The sequence below is a fragment of the Theobroma cacao genome, chromosome 6, assembly GCF_053813885.1.
Source record: "Theobroma cacao isolate CCN51 chromosome 6, ASM5381388v1, whole genome shotgun sequence".
Taxonomy (NCBI): domain Eukaryota; kingdom Viridiplantae; phylum Streptophyta; class Magnoliopsida; order Malvales; family Malvaceae; genus Theobroma; species Theobroma cacao.
Genome location: NC_142644.1, coordinates 124,437 through 142,408, shown reverse-complemented (window position 1 = coordinate 142,408; position 17,972 = coordinate 124,437). Strand labels below are relative to the sequence as shown.

Here is a 17,972-nt window from a genome sequence, read left to right as displayed (position 1 = left end):
AGTGAGAGGAAGAGAATAAAAGATATCACGTAAAAAGTTGAATCTAAGCCAAAAGAAAGAAAAAATAAAACGAAGAAAAAAAAAGGAGCTGTGGAGGGAACTGCAATCTTTGTGGCCTAAAATCTCAAACAAAGCCCATTTCTGCCTCATACTGTACATAACCAAGAAACTGATTATTTATTTTACATACTCAACCTTTTTCCAATACATATCAATATAACTGCCAAAGTTCTTACCCAAAAAAAAAAAAAAACTAGAAGCAAAGTCTAAACTTTGCCTGACTTAATACCCCTTTATGTTCTCACCATCTTTAACAAAAATAGGAACAACAGACCACTGGTTCAACTTTCTTAATGAATCACATATATGATGCTGAAACTTCAAAGTTTCTAAGCATTAAATGATCCACTTTATTGATCATTGAAATAATATTAAAAGTATCATTCCCAAGAGAAAACCTCTCTTAATGGTGGGAAAACAAATCATCTCCAAACACTAGATAAATTTCTGTTCTTTTCTTATGTGCTAATTTGGAACTGCAGGCAGTTACAAGCATGGTTGAGAGATATAAGTGTTCTGCTAGCAGTTTGAAGTGTTGTGCTTATCATAATTGACCTTACAAGGTTACAAGCTCCCAATCCTCTTTCGACATATCAAGAAATTCAACAACACCATCTTCAAACATGACCTGCAACAATATACATGCACTCACATATGAGCATGATACGTTATTAATAAAAAAAAAAAGACAAGAATTTCTTACCGAGTGCTTATTTGAATACTTGTCAAATCGTTTAATAATCCCAAAGGACCTGGAAAATTTGAGTCAGGAGAATGAAATATAAAACAATAAGTATAAACAGATACTATCAGGATCAGGACCTATGACACTTAACTACAGAAAAAGAACCAAGAAATGAAAAACGATTATATGCAACACAAGCAATTCAGCCAGAATACTTCATGATACAGTCAAAGAAGCAATCTACAACCCTATTACTACCAGAAAGGAGCAAATTAAAGGAAAAAGACAATTACTGAGTTTTGTTTTTAATCAACACACTGCACTAACAAGAGGCTATATCAAAATCTTGAAGAACTGGTCCAGGTATTTTAGAACCATGCCGAAATCCCTAGTGCATCTTACATGAAGAACAATGTTGAACAAAAACATAGGAAATCAAATTGATAAAGCAATGAGTAAATAATTAATATAACTATCCAAACATATGGGGGAAATGTTAACTTTTAATGTAAGAAAAAGACAAAAAGTACCATAAATAAAAAGAGAAGAAAGAGTGAGTACAAAAACATCCAGTAAGAATCAACCAACCAAAAATCTTCAAATATACAAGTTGCAAATATTTGACTTTCATTACTATTTATTCATTTTGATAACCCTAAACCAGTGAGGAACTACTTTCCTAAGAAAAACAATTGAGAACACATTGCAGATGCTTCATACATTTGCTGCCCACAAGCATTTAAAATACCTAAATCTAACTCAAGATAAAAAACAGTAAAATAAAAGCCCTAGAAAAAAGAAATCATTCATAAGTACCTGTCATTTATCGAACGAGATATTTTTATCACTTCACCAATGCAACATCGAGAGTGTATCTGTCGTCGATTATGAGCATGCCGAGAACTTCCTGAAATTAAGTTCCAGCTTCAAACATTTGATCCACTTGAATTTACACATTTACTATAAAAACAAGATAAAGGACAATTAACTTACCAACAGGCAAACCTCCATTCTGGTTTACCTAATAAACAAATATTGAACTATTAGTTCAAGTTTTCACCAAAATCTACAATATACATATCATAGACAAAAATGTAAGAAAGTAATAATGTTGCTGAAATGTTGAGTGGCAATTGAATATCACAGAGTTTGTACATGTATATAGCATGGACATGAAAAGCAAAAAATTACAAAGATATTATGGAGGGACAGAGGGAAGGAGTGAACAGACAAGGGAAAAAACCTTCCAAGTTTATTTTGGAAATGCAGAGCTCTGGCTCAACTATCAATTTATCAACTTATAGAAACTCCAGGAAATGATACTGCCATTGTTAAAAAAGAAATATATGCCAACTTTTTGAAAAATTTAAGACAATTAAATAGCCTAAGCCAGACTCCAATCCAGAACTAGAATTATGGAATGGACTTTAAACTAAGTGATTCAAGCAGCCTTTTATTACATACATCTTTTCCAGATAGCACAGCCTTCAATTTCGGAGAGGACACTGCCACCTGGCATGCTACTAGCTTTAATGCAGCATCTGATGACATCTTTGGCTTGCTAGGTTTGACCCCCAACTTTTGCCTGCAGCCAGCAGCACCACAGTGACAATCTTGATCTGCACCAAATTGAACAAACCTGCTAAATTTGTTAGATTGTACTAAGGATAAAAGTTTTAAAGGAACCAATACCAGTGGCTTCAGCATTTCATATGGCAAAGGCTCAATTGAAAACATCAGTTTTCATTAGCAACATACAAAACATGCCACAAACATAATTTTTTGCGTATATTACGAAGTCACACAAGTACTCATACTGATAATCATAGGTCAGATGCTCGCCCTTTTTTATGTCCCGCATCGCAAATATGCCAATCCTTGTTTCACCATCAATAATCCTAAGAAAGGTATAATAAAAAAAAATGTGTAAGATAAGCATATCAGTTAATATTAACTCAAGTACAATAACAAGAGTAGGTAGAGAACCATTTCTGCATCTCAGTATTGGGGCAGCAACTATGGTTTATATATCTGGATTTGTTCCCCTTGTATGTGGCATCAATTACCATATCACGATTGATTTCACATAAGTAGAAGTTCGTTTCTCCACGATGCTTCATGTTCCAAAGCCTCTCCTCACATGTTTTGTCGTCAATAACTACATTGAGAAAAGATTATTCGAAATTTAGCAAGCATATCAAAAAGGATGCTACAGAGAATAGGGATATCAACTTCAGTGGAGAGGGCAACAGTTCTGTACCTTCCCCCACGTATTCTATTACAAACTCTCCATGCTTAATATCTTCATCTGCCACAATGCCCGCCCCACATTTCTCGGTCTACAAGTATTCCCTTGTTTAACTTCACATTTCAAGCATCCATACAACTAAAAACCATGAAAAGTGAATGGTATCTAACAAAATGCACAATTTGTCTTTTGGAACATGGACACAAGAAAGAGACATCTTCTGAAACACTTATAAAAAAACAAAAAGAATAATCTAAAATAGCAGGATCCAAAATGAGGAAAACAAAAATGAGGTCAACAGAATCTTTTCAGAAGAATAATCAAATTTACAGGGCGGGGGATCAAACTTTTAACTAAAACTTTCATTTCAACAACTCTGTTAAGGAAAAAGGATTGTTTGCAACCTTAGCTCTTATTTGCAAGGCATCAATATTACTTTTACAGTTCCTTTGTACTTTCTTAACTGAATTGCTCTTTTGTCTATATTTCTACAGATGCTAAAGGGTTTCAACACTTGCAATAAAGAAAAGTCTGTTACTCCCTTTAGACGACGGAAAGGACGCTGGTCCGAAGAAGACTTGAACATAACACAGATTTAATCAGGGTAATATGTAGAAAAGTTAAACAACTCTACCTGAACTAATTTCATTTTCTTGACAGGTTGGTGTTGGAATGGCTTGTTGAGGCATAAGCTCCCACAGCTGCAGCCAGAGGAGCAACTAGACAATAGCATCCTGCATGAAGCAATAAAATCACATACACAACTCCATACTGCATGTACAGAGTGAGCACATATGCCAAAATAGAATGCATAACAAATTACCGAATGGCATGTTATGCCTCTACCCACATGACATTCTGTTTGATTTGGCAACTTCAATTAGTTTATCTAAAGCTCCAATAAGCACAGCAATGGATAACAATGACATCATATTTTTTGAATTGTTATTCTTAACAGAAGTCTGAGATAAGTTTATTGAGGTGCTAAACAGCTACAATCATATAAAAACATATACTAGTTAAACCAAATACCAGCCATTCAGATGCCAACTTTATAGTCAAATAAAACAAGATAATCACTATCAAAAAATAACATGTTCAGAAAACAGCTCCAAGATTTACTATTATTAGTTAAGTAGCTCAAAGTTGAAATTAAATTAGACTTAATTGCAAAGAAGCTTTGAACTGCAATGTTTTAATTGAAAGAGTTAAATCAAATTGAAGTAATTTTAATACTAGCATAAAAGTTACTTAAACCTACAAGGGTTAGAATTGCCTACAAATATTGCTTGTGCTACATGTGAGAATAACACAACACACTTGAAAGGCAAGCAAGATAAGAAAAGAGAGAGAAGTGCATTCGGCCTATACCCAAAACCCCAGATTTCGGCACCCTACTCCAAACTCTATGAATTGACAACTTCTTGCCCTCCTTCTCTTTGAGCTTTTGGAATTCCCTTGGGAAGTGTGAAAACCCAATAGCCTTTCACCCTAGCTAGCACTAGTTAATGTTTTGCAAGGCATCCTTGTGGATCACCATTGGAAACTGGAAAATTGAACAGCTTAATGTTTGCAACAACACAAGCTTGGTGCAAAGAAGATTATGATACTCAAGGTATTGTGACCTAGTCATTTTTGACATTAAAGGTTCAAAGGTATAACAATCTTCTTCCTCTTAGTTAGGATTTTCTATCTTAAACAACCAAAGATTGATCTCGCTAATGAGAAGTTTTAAATTTTTGTCACATTTTGTAATAATGAAAACATAACTTTCCTTACACTTCTAATAATAATTTTTTTGGAGCAGTTATCATGTACTGACTTAGTATTTCAGCCAAATTATAACATACCATTCAAGGCTCAAAAGTAAATTCACTTCAATAAATTTAGGATAAATCAAAGTAATATGTGAGCAACCCAAAAAAGTATTAAACTTATTTACACTCTAAAATCTAAAAATTCATCGTATATAATGTAAAGCAACTGCAAATAGGGATCAATCAAGATGAATCTTACCCACAGTGGCAATCTCTACCACACACAGAAGAACCTGGTGATGAAGTGCAAGAACAGAAAATGCCATCATCCTCAAGACGCCTTTTAATCTTCTTTGTGAGGTATATATCTTAATTTGTTAAACCGACAAAATAAAAAACATACAGACAGAAACACTCGAGGCAAATCAAATCTCTTAGCAAACAAAGCAAAAAGAGCAAAATAAAACGATTGTGAGCATTCTTAAACCATTAAGGAAAAAACAAGTAAAAATTATAATGACTGGATTCATAAGCATAAATTATCAAACATGAAATGTGGAGAAAAGCAACAATTACAAACTTATGTGAAGAGGATACTGCGCCTTATAAAGGTGTAGGGCGTAGGCTTCCACTTATTAAACCAATCTGGCAGCTCAAAGTCAACTGGATTTCCAATTTGCTTCAACAACTTACCGAATGCATAGCCAATGTGGCTGCAATCAGAACTCTGATAAATAGGGAAAATCCAATCAGAAAATTCATCATATCTTGACAAAATCTACGCAATATAATAGCCTAAAACCAGATCATTCAAATGTTATAGCATTTCATGATATTTTACAAAAAAAAATATTTTTGAAAAAAGGTCAACCAGAAGTTTAAAGATTAGTACATGTATCAATAGTTATATAAATGAACAAAAATCTCCCTATATATATGGCCATCCAACCTTGATATGGAAAATTTGGGTTTTAGTTGGTATAAGTTAGTACAAGAAAAGGTAAAAGAAAAAACAAATTAAATTACAATGCTGTGAAATTCTCAAAAAGTTAGATACATCAGTAGAAAATATACATAATCACAACATACTAACTACGTCAAACAGAAGAGAAGACAGTAATTAAACATCATAAACCTAGTACAATCCAGTAAAGTGTTCTTAAAAATGACAACTGCCAAAGCACAAAAGTATCGTCAGAAAGCACCCTTGCAATATTCTGAATCCCAAGGATAATTATGAAATAAAAAGATGCTAAAAATTAAAAAATTAAAAATCAGAAATGTAAGAGTGGAAAGTACAAGAAGAAAAATTGAACAAGATTCATCTCTGGGGCCCCTCTTTCGTTATAAGAAAAGTGATAGGCATATCTTCAAAAAGGAAAATATTAGCATCAAGAAACTTACAGTATCAAAGTAGATAAATTTCCTAGCATACGCTTCAAAAGATTAAAAACAAGAAAGGAATAATAATTAAAAAAAGAATAGCCAAAAGTAAATCCATGAATGACCCACAGCAGGCAAAAATATGGAAAGAAACCTTCTTTGTAGCAGGCATGGCCTCCAGTATCTTAACCACAAAGAATATCTGAAAATAACAACATGGAAGTCAGTAATCAAAGGCACAATAAATTAAAAAATAAAAGCTAGATGACTCATCTCGAGAATTTACAATTTCCTACAGACACCTTGTTTTGTCCGGATATAGTTATTACCATTACTACAGTAAATATGTACACTCCTCTAATTAAATTATCTAATTAAACTATCATATTTTTATTTTATTCATTTTAACAATTGCAATTTTAAATCTTTTCAGGCCCAATTAGATTTTAATTTTACATAATGCATGTTCACGCATGAAGTCCAAATGATTGTAACCCAATGAAATTGATTAAAATTACAAACTAATAAAATTATAAATATATAAATATATTAAATTAAAAGAAAAAGTAAGAAAAGGAAAAAGGAAAACAATTTACATGAATGGAGGACAGATCCAATTTGAAACGCTGAATTAGAAGAAGTATAGAGCCCTAATCTTGCTTATCGTTTCACTCAATTTCATGGAAAACAATAAAAAAGCTCTGAAAATCAAAATTAAACAAAAAAGATGGTGATGAGAGCATGGTTTTACCTTCCAAAGCAGGGAAACTCGTGAGAGAGAGGGGACCGGACCAAATGGGAAGCTCGTGAGAGATAGAGGAAGACGGCTGATAAGGGCGAAGAAAGAGAGGAAAGGTAAGGGGCGAGCGGCGCCGGTGAATGCCAAAAAGAAGGGCTGAAATGATGGTTCAGAGAGAAAAGAGTGAAAAGAAGACGGCTGCGATGGGCCGAGAGAGAGAGGAAGAACAAGAAAAAGGAAGACGGAAATGGAAATGGAAGAGGGAAAAGAGTGGCGAGGAACTGAGGAAGGCAAGTGCAACTGGTAGCGCCGGTTGATGTAGAAAAGAGAGAAATTTGGGTTTGGCTTTATTATTACCATATTATCCTGGTACTAAATATAGACAAATATATCTTGGGCCAAGCCAGTTTAGAATTTACTGACCGGTTTTAGCCAGGTGGGAAAGCTGAGATGAATCTTGTGTTTTGCGTTTTTGATGATTTCTCTTGTATTCAGCAATTATTGAAATTCTTTTTTGTGATTTTTCTGATTTGTAGTCTCATCTTGCCCCACCGCTCACACTTGAAAGAATCCGTGAGGTGATTATTTTACTAGAGTTCCTTCCATCATGTAGTTTGTATTCTCTTCATTCACCACTTTCATTTTACTTTATTATAAGTATAGCTATTCCCAGATTCTTTTGACAAATTAATTTTTTGGTGTGGCTATAGCCATAGTGTAAAACTACCAACTAGAGGAGAAGTGAGGGAGGCTTAACTTTGGAAACTTCCAACTATAAAGCTATATGTAGATACTTGATTTTGGCTAATACGTATTATCTAAAGAATTATTTTATAGCATAATATTTTACAGAGAATAATGAAACCAACTATTACAAGTGAATTAATACTTCATATGAAACAACTAGAATAAGTTGAATACTATTTCATGTGGAACAACTAATATAAGTAGAATAACTACTTCGCACAGATGACAGTGACAGTAATTTGGAATAAATGATACAATTTATGAGTTATTTTTATCTTGGGATGTTCCGGAGAGTTTGACTTGGTGGCTTAGATGTGGAGGTAGTTAATAAGTCTATCTCTTAACATTTTCCTGAAGTACAAGTGTTTCTCTCTTTTACCTTATTCTTTTCTACTTGTTTACGTACAACTCTTCTTTATCAGCTTTTACTCGAGAACAAGTCTTATTATATTTTATTACTTCAATAGTCACATAATGAGTTTCTAACCGTTACTCGATATTAACTCTTAACAATGGTTACCTAACATTAAAACTCTCTTTCATAATATCATTCATTACGTGCATTAAAGTCATTTCTTATAATCATCACTTTTTGTGCTATATATAGAACCTTCACAATTCATTTTGGGAACTTTTCACTTTTTGGAGAACTACCTTACTCTCACTCAAAGCTTCTTTCTTGAACCCTCTTAAACATTGTCAACCTATTCTCTTTTTGTTCTGTTCTTATTCTCTTCTACTTGTTATAACACTTAGTACTTCAGGAACTACTCTGATCTTTCTTATCACCACCTCCAGTACATCCCTTACGAATTTGCAACACTTACTCTTCCTATCACAAGAACTTTTTTATATTGATTTTCTCCAAAATGGAATTTTACCAACTAACTTTCAAGATGCAAGACAGCTCAAGAAAAGAGCTCAACGTTTCTTTCTCAAAGGAAATGACTTGTTCAAACTCTCATTTGTAGGAACAACATTAATATGTGTTTCCTCAACATCCATTGTTAGAAAAAGTGCATGCAGATAGTAGCGGAAAACATGAAAGTGGAAGGAAGCTTTATCAAAAGCTTTTGGATCTTTGGTATTATTGGCTTACCATGAAGCGAATGTAGTGAATTATGTAAGGAGGTGTTATCTGTGTCAAATTTATGGGAATGTTATACATGCTCAAGCGGTACAATTTCATAGCATCACTGCTCCATGGCCTTTCCATACTTGGGTGTTTGATTTGATTGAACCTATCAATCCTCTTTTTAAAGGATATACTTAGATATTAGCAGCAACAAAGTACTTTACTAAATGAATGGAAGCTATTTCTTTGAAGAATGCGATTGGTCCAACGGTAGCAAATTTCATCAAGAAAAACATCATTTGTAGGTTTGGCATACCTAGACGTATTCTTTCAGATAATAGTGCTCCATTCATTAATGCCAATGTAAGTGAATTACTTACCTTTTACGATGTGGATCATGTGAAGTCGACTCCTTACTACTTGAAAGGAAATGGTCAAGCTAAAGCTACTAACAAGACTTTACTCAAAGTGCTTAGTAGAATGGTGCATGAAGAACAAAAAATGTGGCATGACGCACTTCTAGTAGCATTATGGGCATATAAGACTTCCAAGAGTGGACCTACGAAGGCAACTCTTTTTTCACTAGTATATGGGACAGAGGTTGTACTACTTGTGAAAATTCTAGTTCCATCTACGAGATTAGTCTTAGACGTTGAACTTGATAATGACACTTTATAAATGTTAAAATTGGAAGCACTAGAGGAAAAAAGAGATAAAGCAAAAAAGAACTTATTAGTCTATTAAATGAGGTTAAGTAGAGCTTATGACAAGCTAGTGAAGAAAAGAAATTTTGAATAAGGTGATCTGGTACTACGTGCAGTTGAGCATATTAAAAGAGGAACCCCAACTTCTAAATTTAGCTCAAAATGGGAAAGGCTATATATTGTTCATAAGATAAATGAGAGCGGATATTGCAAATTGATAATCCGCAAAAGAACGCCATCACTGCTCCAATCAATTTTCAATATATAATATGCAAAATACATTATTTGATTCTTCGTCATCTTGAAAAGCATTACAGCCGTAACTTCACTGCTTTTATATTGGCTGTGTTTCACTATTAATATTTTAGTCACTAGCTTTATTGCTTATATGTTTGTTGCAATTATATGATATTATTGGTCGCAAGTTTTATCACTCATTCTTTGATTGCAATTTATCATTCATGTTTCAGCCATTAGCTTTATTGCTAATAATTTGGCTGTAAATATATTATATTATTGGCCGCAAGCTTTTTTGTTCATCATTGGCCCTAAGTTATTACTCATAAATTGGCCACAATCCTTACACTTATTTATTTAAAAGAATGAATTAATTTCCTTCACGTTAAGTAGAGTTAATCTCCTCTATGAAAAGTTAAGAGTTACCTTTTGGCCATATACGATAATATGAAATGTAAATAAGTATGCAACATGCGTATAACATTATTATTGCTAAGGAAAAAGAAATAGGATATACCAATAGCAAAGTACTGGCTAAAAAAAGAAAAGCAAAAGACTAGCCAATTACATATTCCATAGAGAAAAGTTATTATTGGCAAATACATCTAATTGTTCTCGTACTTCAACTTCACGCTTTTTCAATGAAGCTATCTTCGCTGCAATGTCTTCTAGCTCATTTTTCAAGGAAGATTTGTTGAGAAAAACCTTAGTTTTAAATCTACAATCACTAAGGCACTCAAGCTTGAATCCAACATTACAAGCACCATCGAAATCTCATAACATCTGTTGCAATTCCTCTAGTGAAGTACTCATTAATGGAGCATGGGAAATGGCTAAAACTCTACCCAACACTTCCATCATTAAGCAAATAACATCTACATTCTTTATAAATGAGGTACTCCAAAACTTTCCCTCTATACTGAGAACATGCTTTAAGTATTCCACATATTTTTATGAAACTTGAAAACCATGGAAGTCAACCTTCCTACCACTCTATTCAGTACGTGCTACTTGAGTGCCAAAAGCACTACTGGCATCTCTATGTTCTGACAATAGGGATGAAGAAGCACGAGGTTTAATTGGTATAGCTCTAGCATCATCAATATCAACTTCAACATCATGAATAACCTCAACATTGGGAATAGCTTTAGGGATAACTTCAACAGCAAGAATAGCCTCAATGTCAAGAACAACCTCATCTTGAATTACTTGGAGAGCAAGAATGATTTTAATTTCAAACAAAAAATGGAACAACATCAATTGGAGTAACATAATAATATGTTTATACCTAGTTTATAATGGAGCTCTAAACATGAAAAGGAAATAGAACATACAAATAAATGAAATCAATAAAAAGGTTTGGTTCACCCTCAACTATAGCTACATCAACATCAACAGACTCATCATCAGATTTATCACTACGTTTAAAGTAACATGATTCATCTTCAGTCTCTATTTCAGAGGTTTCTTCCTCTTCAACTGAATTAAGTTATACTCTTGTAGTTGATTCTCCATAAAAAAAACAAATGAAAAAATGAAAAAAAAAATATAGAAGAAGAAACAAAAGACAAACTTACTTTTCGATAGGCATGTTTATCTTTTGTTCGACGAGCAAGAGCATAAAAAGCAGTATCTTCTTCTTCAGTTACATTTTTCTTGTTTTTAAGAGGAATCAAGCATAAGGATACATCAGTGTTACTTACATAAGGAATGTAGAGACAAGTCTTAAGATTAGTTAATGGCACAGTAAAAGGTCTCTCCAATAAGCAAACCATCCAAAAGTGTGGATATTAATTTAATCAAAAGTTGGGACAATACAACACTTAAGTTTATCTAAATTGAGTTGAAGTCCTGCCATGAGAAATGAAGAAACATAAGAAGAAAAATTGATAGATGAATAAGAGTCAAGAGGAGCTGTTGGTCAAATCCAACTTGACGTGCCACTCTATAAAGAGAATACACCTCGACAAAACGAAAGTCTCTATCTTTACCATAACTAGAACTCTTAATCATAAAAGGCAATTAGGAACTATGAACCCATCTACAAAAGTTAATACCTCGTGAGCTCATTTTTTCAAGCTGTAAAAATGGCAATCATAATAAATTTCAAGATCACCAAATCCATTTATAGGCTACACATAAGGTTTGGGATTGAATTCTTTTGTCACATCCATCACTTCAAGAACATTACCCTTCGGTAGTAGATCATGCGACGTCCAAGCTCTATAATTGTTCCTAAATAAAGGGTTATTCATGGAAAAAGATGCATAATGATATACAATAGGCATAGGAGCACAAGCACCAAACATTTCCCATAAGCAGATCTAAATGAAGGAAGCATCTACATAGGTCAAAACTTTATAACGCCTAACTGACTCAACAGTTTTGAGTTGGTACAAGTCTAATCTTTTATATAAAGATCCTAAATACAGTGGAGCAAAAGGAAAACATATTCCCTTGACAATTTTTGTTACTAAAAGAACAACTGTTGAAGAGATACCATCATCTGGACATCTTGGGAGTATGTGTCGTGTCAACTAAAAGATTATTAAAGCCACTAACTCGTGCTCATAGTTTAGGTACTCAAAAGAACCATTTCAATTCTCTTAACATTAAACCTTTTATAAAAAACTCATATCCAATTAGAGAACTATGCAACCTTCAAAGTTTCACTCAAACTCTTGAGTAGATCAAAGAAAAAGTCTCTAATACATACCTCTTCTTCAAAAAGTTTGATAGAGTGAAAATCATGCTTCACCATACAAGGAAGTTCCAAAGAATATACACAACTTCTAGAGTGAAGGTAAATTCCCCCCATGTTGTAATCATAGTATGAGAAAAAGTGCTCCACATGGTAAGAATAACACGCCATACATCCATCCTATTTCTTTGCTTCCTCTTCATTCGTCGTCATTGCATTTTTGCTAGTATTTGGTCACTTTTTCATTGTGGTTTCTTGGGTATTCATAAGATGATATTGGGTTTCTTTAATTTTTTTAATTTTTTTTAATTTTTAAATTACAAATAGTATTTGATTAAAGAAGGTTGGATTGATTATTCAGAAATGGAAAATTGTTCACCACCCAAGATATGGGAATGTTATTGCCGATATGCTCATAAAAAAAAGTGTGGGCAAGACTGAAGATCTACTAATGGTTATGCCTTAATTCTTTCTATGCTGATTTTGTCTTTCATTTATCATGTTACTAAAAGTTCCCTCTGTTTTTTATTATGGTCTCTTTGATGGTGCCTTGGCCCTTTTTTGAAATGAACGGCGCTCTATTCCATCCTTCCTGCTGATGGTGTTTCTATAGGATTTTTTATCTCTGCTTGGCTCAATTTCCTTTTCTTTGCTGTTTTTGTTTTGATTGGTGACTGTGTTTGGCTGTTTTTGGTTACAAGCTTTGTTGCTGGTTTTGATTTTATAGCCATTGTCTTGCTATCATTACTAGGATTTATTTGAAAACTGATTCAGGAGTCTGGGACTATTGCATTGGGTTTGTTGCACAAGTTCCTCCTTTGTTGAGGTAAAGGTCTTTGTTGTCTCCATCCTTTTTTATAGTTTGTTTGGAATTTTTTACTATTTTATTGGTATTGTGCAAAAGTTACATTATATGCTTAAGTTGCTCCATGCATCATATCTGTTTTGTTGCAGGGTTCAATTGGGTGAGTGTCTCAAGACCATTATCCATGCTAATTATTCTGAGCAGTGGCCACGACTTCTGGACTAGGTGAAGCATAACCTGCAAGATCAGCAAGTTTACGGGGCTTTGTTTGTCTTATGAATTCTTGTTAGAAAATATGAGTAAGTATATACCATATTTTTCTATATTTGGCTGAATATTTTTCTTTATTTCGATTTGTCAATTATTATCTTTGTATCAGTGCAATCTTTATTTTTGATGCAAGTTATTTTCTGAAGAGATGGAAAACATTTGTTTAATTTAACTAGGATCTTTCTGTGTCCTTAATGCTTGATTGCAACACATGCAAGCTTCATAAGTGTTGCCCTATATTAATTCAAATAATGACTTGTCGTTTTTCTTAATTTGGTGCACACTCACATTGTTTGTATTATGTCATGAGTTGTTAATTCATTCTCAAAATTTTATCATTCTAGGTTCAAGTCAAAGGAGGAGAAAACTCCAGTTCACCACATTGTTTAATTTTTAAGGTAAATTAATTAATAAGTAAAAAGAAAGAAATATTCCATATGATGAAAATTTCAAGAAAATTTGTAGGATATTTAAAAAAAAAGCTTAAATTGATAAATAATTTAAACTGTAGAAAGGTTAATTTTGAAATGATCACAATGATGAAAATAATACAAAGGAAAATTTATATCATATGTACAAGGTTTTTAAAGTGAGTATATTGTGGATAATTTGTTATGTGATTAAAGTGACACATGACTAGATAGGATTATATGCCAAACCCTTTTGACATTCACTATATTTTGGAATTAATATTTTTTTGTTTTATTTTTTTATAAATGTAGATATTGTCATCAATAAAAGGAAGGCGAGAGGATAAAGAAAGAGCATATGGTAGTCCCTGTTCTTTATTGCAGTAAGGCAAACTAAATAGTAGCTCCCCATTAACTATGTATGTTTAGATGGCTTTATTTTTTGTTAGGAATATCTTTTATGTATTTTATTAAATATTCATCCTTTCCATTTCCCCCTTTTTGTTCCTTGTCTTATAAAGTTTCTATTTTGCATTTCTGACACATGTGCAGTTGAAAGAATATCCCATGAAAAGGGACATAAAGGAAGCAAGGTGTTTATATATGCATAAAAAAGAAAAAAAATTGGAGGAATCACATCATGGGTCTATGTGTCACGACTCGAAACTCTCATCGAGCCCGTGACAACCGCCGCGAAGCCTCGACAGACATTCTTCTCCTGAATGCCTTTCGAGACCTCGCAAGGTTTTTGTACCAGTTTTTTCCATTCCTCTTTATTTCTTCTTTTTTTTTGAATAATAAAATAAAATAAAAATATTAATTAAAATAATCTATTTTAATGTAAAATAATATATATATATATATATATATTTGAAACATCAAAAATTAATTTTCTGCACATAAAAACAAAATAAATTTATACATACTGTAATATAGAAAACTAGAGTATGCAATTTAAATTACAATGACACGTGGGCCCCCAAATAACTGATAAGGTTTAAGTCTATAACCTTGCTTTCTAGGATGTAACTCTGAAATTTACTTCTCTATGCAATTGACAGTCTACTGCCTATTCTGAGCCTAAAAAATGTATAGGAAGAAGGGGTGAGATTATAAAATCCCAGTGAGTAGACAGACATCATCAAAATAATCTAAAGCCGAGTTATAGGAGACAATTAAAATAATTCATCCAAACCCATATAAATAATTGGATTTCATCCAATTACTCAACATGGCTTATGTACTTTTCAAAAACTTGGCCCTTGCCAAAAATTCATTCTCAGGGATACCCCGCGAAGGCATCTTACAGAGACCGCCAAGGCTATTTATTGTCACACACACAAACACATTTCACCTCTAACAACATAGTCGTTCCTCGGTGTTGGCTGAGTCCTAGTTTCACGTGGTGGCCAGCGTGAAGTGTACTCAAATCCTACCTCGGGAGTTATCCTACGTGCCTCTCCAATCGAGGTAAGCTCAATAATTAGAAACCGTACCCCTCTAATTAGGTTGGCCCACGGAACCCCCGTCACTGTAGTGCCCACTTTATAATCCACCAACCAATAAAATCACAATAGTATGACATGGCTCACTTAACACATTCAAAGCAAATCAAAGCAGTTCATATATTCTTTAAATCATAAAAATAACCATTCATACCCATATTTATCATAAGCCATTTAACGTAAAATCATGGATAAACAACACAATCATAGTATAGGTTTCCAATTACTCTATTTTTGAAATCATTATTAAATTTTCAAAAATTTTATCAAAATTATTTTATAAAATCTCATTTTCCCATAAAACACAATAATTTTCCAATTAAACCATTTTTTTCATAAAATCACACAATTAAATAAATATACTTGTAAAAACCAACCCTATAAATACATGTCATGACATACATGCACTGAGTAGCATGTTATTATGCTAGGAAAGCACATAAAAAAAGACGAAACCCGATATCGTACCTAACGGTACACTTGAGTTGATTTAACCTCGAACTAGTTCAAATAGGAATTGTAGGATGAAATTTAATATTTTATAGTCCAGGAATGAAAAAAATGATTGTTCGGAGTTCGAGGGTTCATTTTGGGTAAAATTGGAAATTTTGATGTTCAAGGGCAAAATCGTCATTTTACCACCTAAGATAATAATTTGATCATGGAGTGAAATTTTTGACCAAGATTAACTATTTGGAGTATAATTTAATGATAGGAAGTGAAAAAGTTTAATTCTGGTGATTTTTGGAGTGTAGGGGCAAAATCGTAATTTTACCACCCACGGACAAAATTTGAGATTTTGAGAGAATTTAGATCAAATTTGACAAATTGGAGAATGGTATGAGTATAAGGGATGAAAAATATGTCTATGGGCAATTTTTCAATTTTTGGGGCAAAAATGTAATTTTTGACTTTTACGGGGGCAAAAGTAAAAATTTCAAAAAATTACTCCACCGAGACTTTGGATAAGTCTGAGAATTTTATCTAAGCTATGGATATGTGGGACAAGTGTATGGTGAAAATTTGGAAACAAATGGATGAAATTTTAAAAATGGGCCAATGGGAAAGTGACACATGGCATTTTTTTAATGAAATAATATTATTTTAATGAAAAGTCAGCCATTTAAACCCAAATTTTGAGTGCTGGCCGGCCATAAGGAAGAACAAGAGAGGAAATAGAGAGGAAAGGAAGAAAAAAAGAAAAACCAAAGAGAAACAAGAAAATTCAAAGGGAAATTCGCGGTTTTTGACCGTTTACGCGTCTAACGGTAAGATTTTTCGATTTTAGCTTGATTTCTACCTTTCCTATGCCTTTATTTCCATTTAGCATGCTTGAGGAGAGAGATCAAAAAGTGATATCAAGGGCTGGACGAAATTCTAGGAGAGAGAAATTGAAATTTTTAGGTTTTGATTTTTAGTTAAATTGATAGTTTTAGTTAGTTAAATGTGTTTAGAAATTAAATTGGGCAAGAAATCAGTAAATTTTCACAATACCCACTCTTGGCTGGATGCTCAATGCTGTACAATGATGATGAATTGATTTTATTCTAAGGAAAATGAAGAGAAAATGATGAAAAACGATTAAACGTGATAGAAAAACAAAGTAGAAAATTAACCGACTTAATGTCCCATTTTTGGCCGAATTTTCCAAGGAAGGGAGTGAGCTGATTTTGTTGTTTTTAGAAGGTTATTGGCTGATATTTAATGGTTAGAAATGTTGGAGAGAGAATGGGATGATTTAGAGCTAAAATGGAGCGCGTTAGCAATTTATCGGGCAAAGTGCCAAAAATAGGTTAATACCGCATTTAAGCCGTTTTAGGCTATTGCATTTCATACCATGCATTAGTATAGGATTTAAGTTAATTATATAGTGATTTAGCATCAATGTGATGAATTGTGTAAATTTTTGTAATGTGTCTAGGAGGAGAGCCTTCCGGAAAAGGCAAAGAAGTCGTACCCGACAAGTAGTGATCGGGGCGCTTAAAAAGCTTTTAGTTTGTACAAACAGTGAGTAAACTTATTATTATTGTAAATTATCTAGAGTTTATTTTAAATGCCCTTTATGTATTTTATGAAATGAGAACGAGATTAAAACGAGATTTTTGATGTTTTAGGAATAAATGTGACAAATAAAAATATATTATATTGATTATGAAATTGAGTAATTGGAGGCTACAAATTGACTTGAAATATATATATTTTCCTAGGAATGGCTTATGAGAAATGAGTATATGTGGCTATATTTTGTGAATGCATTGGGAAATTTATGTAAGTTGTTTTACTATGCAGGCTGGATAAATAAATAAAAGCCATGTTATACTGTCGAAATTTTATTAAAATTGGTGGGTTAGTCACTGCAGTGACGGGTTTCCGTGGACTGCCTATTAGAGGGGCACGGTAAACCCAGTTATATAGTTACTCCGGTTGTAGAGGAGAGGAGGGTAACTCCTGGGGTAGTATTAGAGCTCACTCCACGTCGAACCCCCACGTGAATGTGTAACTCGGCCAACGCCAAGGAACGGCTGGTTTTTAAAAATAAAAATGTGTTTCACGTGTGAATATTTTAACACCCTTGGCGGACTCGATTAGATGCCTCGGCCAAGGTATCCCCGAGGATTAGTTTTGGCTTAAGCCTTGTTTTAATAA

At 33.2% G+C, this 17,972-nt stretch overlaps 1 protein-coding gene across 2 annotated transcripts; it reads right to left on the bottom strand.

Moving 5' to 3' along the window:
* Positions 1-386: 386 nt before the first annotated feature.
* ASHH3 (histone-lysine N-methyltransferase ASHH3) lies at positions 387-7,222 on the bottom strand. Of its 2 annotated transcripts, none has more exons than XR_001928558.2 (13): positions 6,885-7,222; positions 6,288-6,335; positions 5,348-5,477; positions 5,010-5,118; positions 3,628-3,727; positions 3,006-3,084; positions 2,732-2,903; positions 2,563-2,643; positions 2,210-2,384; positions 1,739-1,766; positions 1,562-1,648; positions 764-812; positions 387-688 (listed from the first exon to the last, which is right to left on the bottom strand). XR_001928558.2 is itself a non-coding variant. In XM_007022782.3 (13 exons), the coding sequence occupies exons 2-13, from the start codon at positions 6,303-6,305 to the stop codon at positions 617-619; spliced, it is 1,104 nt and encodes a 367-aa protein (XP_007022844.2). In that variant the 5' UTR covers positions 6,306-6,335; positions 6,885-7,220; the 3' UTR covers positions 387-616. The 2 variants fall into 2 exon arrangements, 1 of the variants encoding a protein (XP_007022844.2); XM_007022782.3 differs by having other exon boundaries at positions 1,562-1,652; positions 6,885-7,220.
* Between the last annotated feature and the right edge of the window lie 10,750 nt (positions 7,223-17,972).

Bases quoted from the DNA above. Each gene is read 5' to 3' on its own strand.
- ASHH3 (XM_007022782.3), bottom strand. The intron at 813-1,561 runs GTACTTATGAAT...CAAATTTTCCAG, and splicing joins TCTCGTTCGATAAATGACAG to GTCCTTTGGGATTATTAAAC. The intron at 689-763 runs GTAAGAAATTCT...ATATTGTTGCAG, and splicing joins AGTATTCAAATAAGCACTCG to GTCATGTTTGAAGATGGTGT.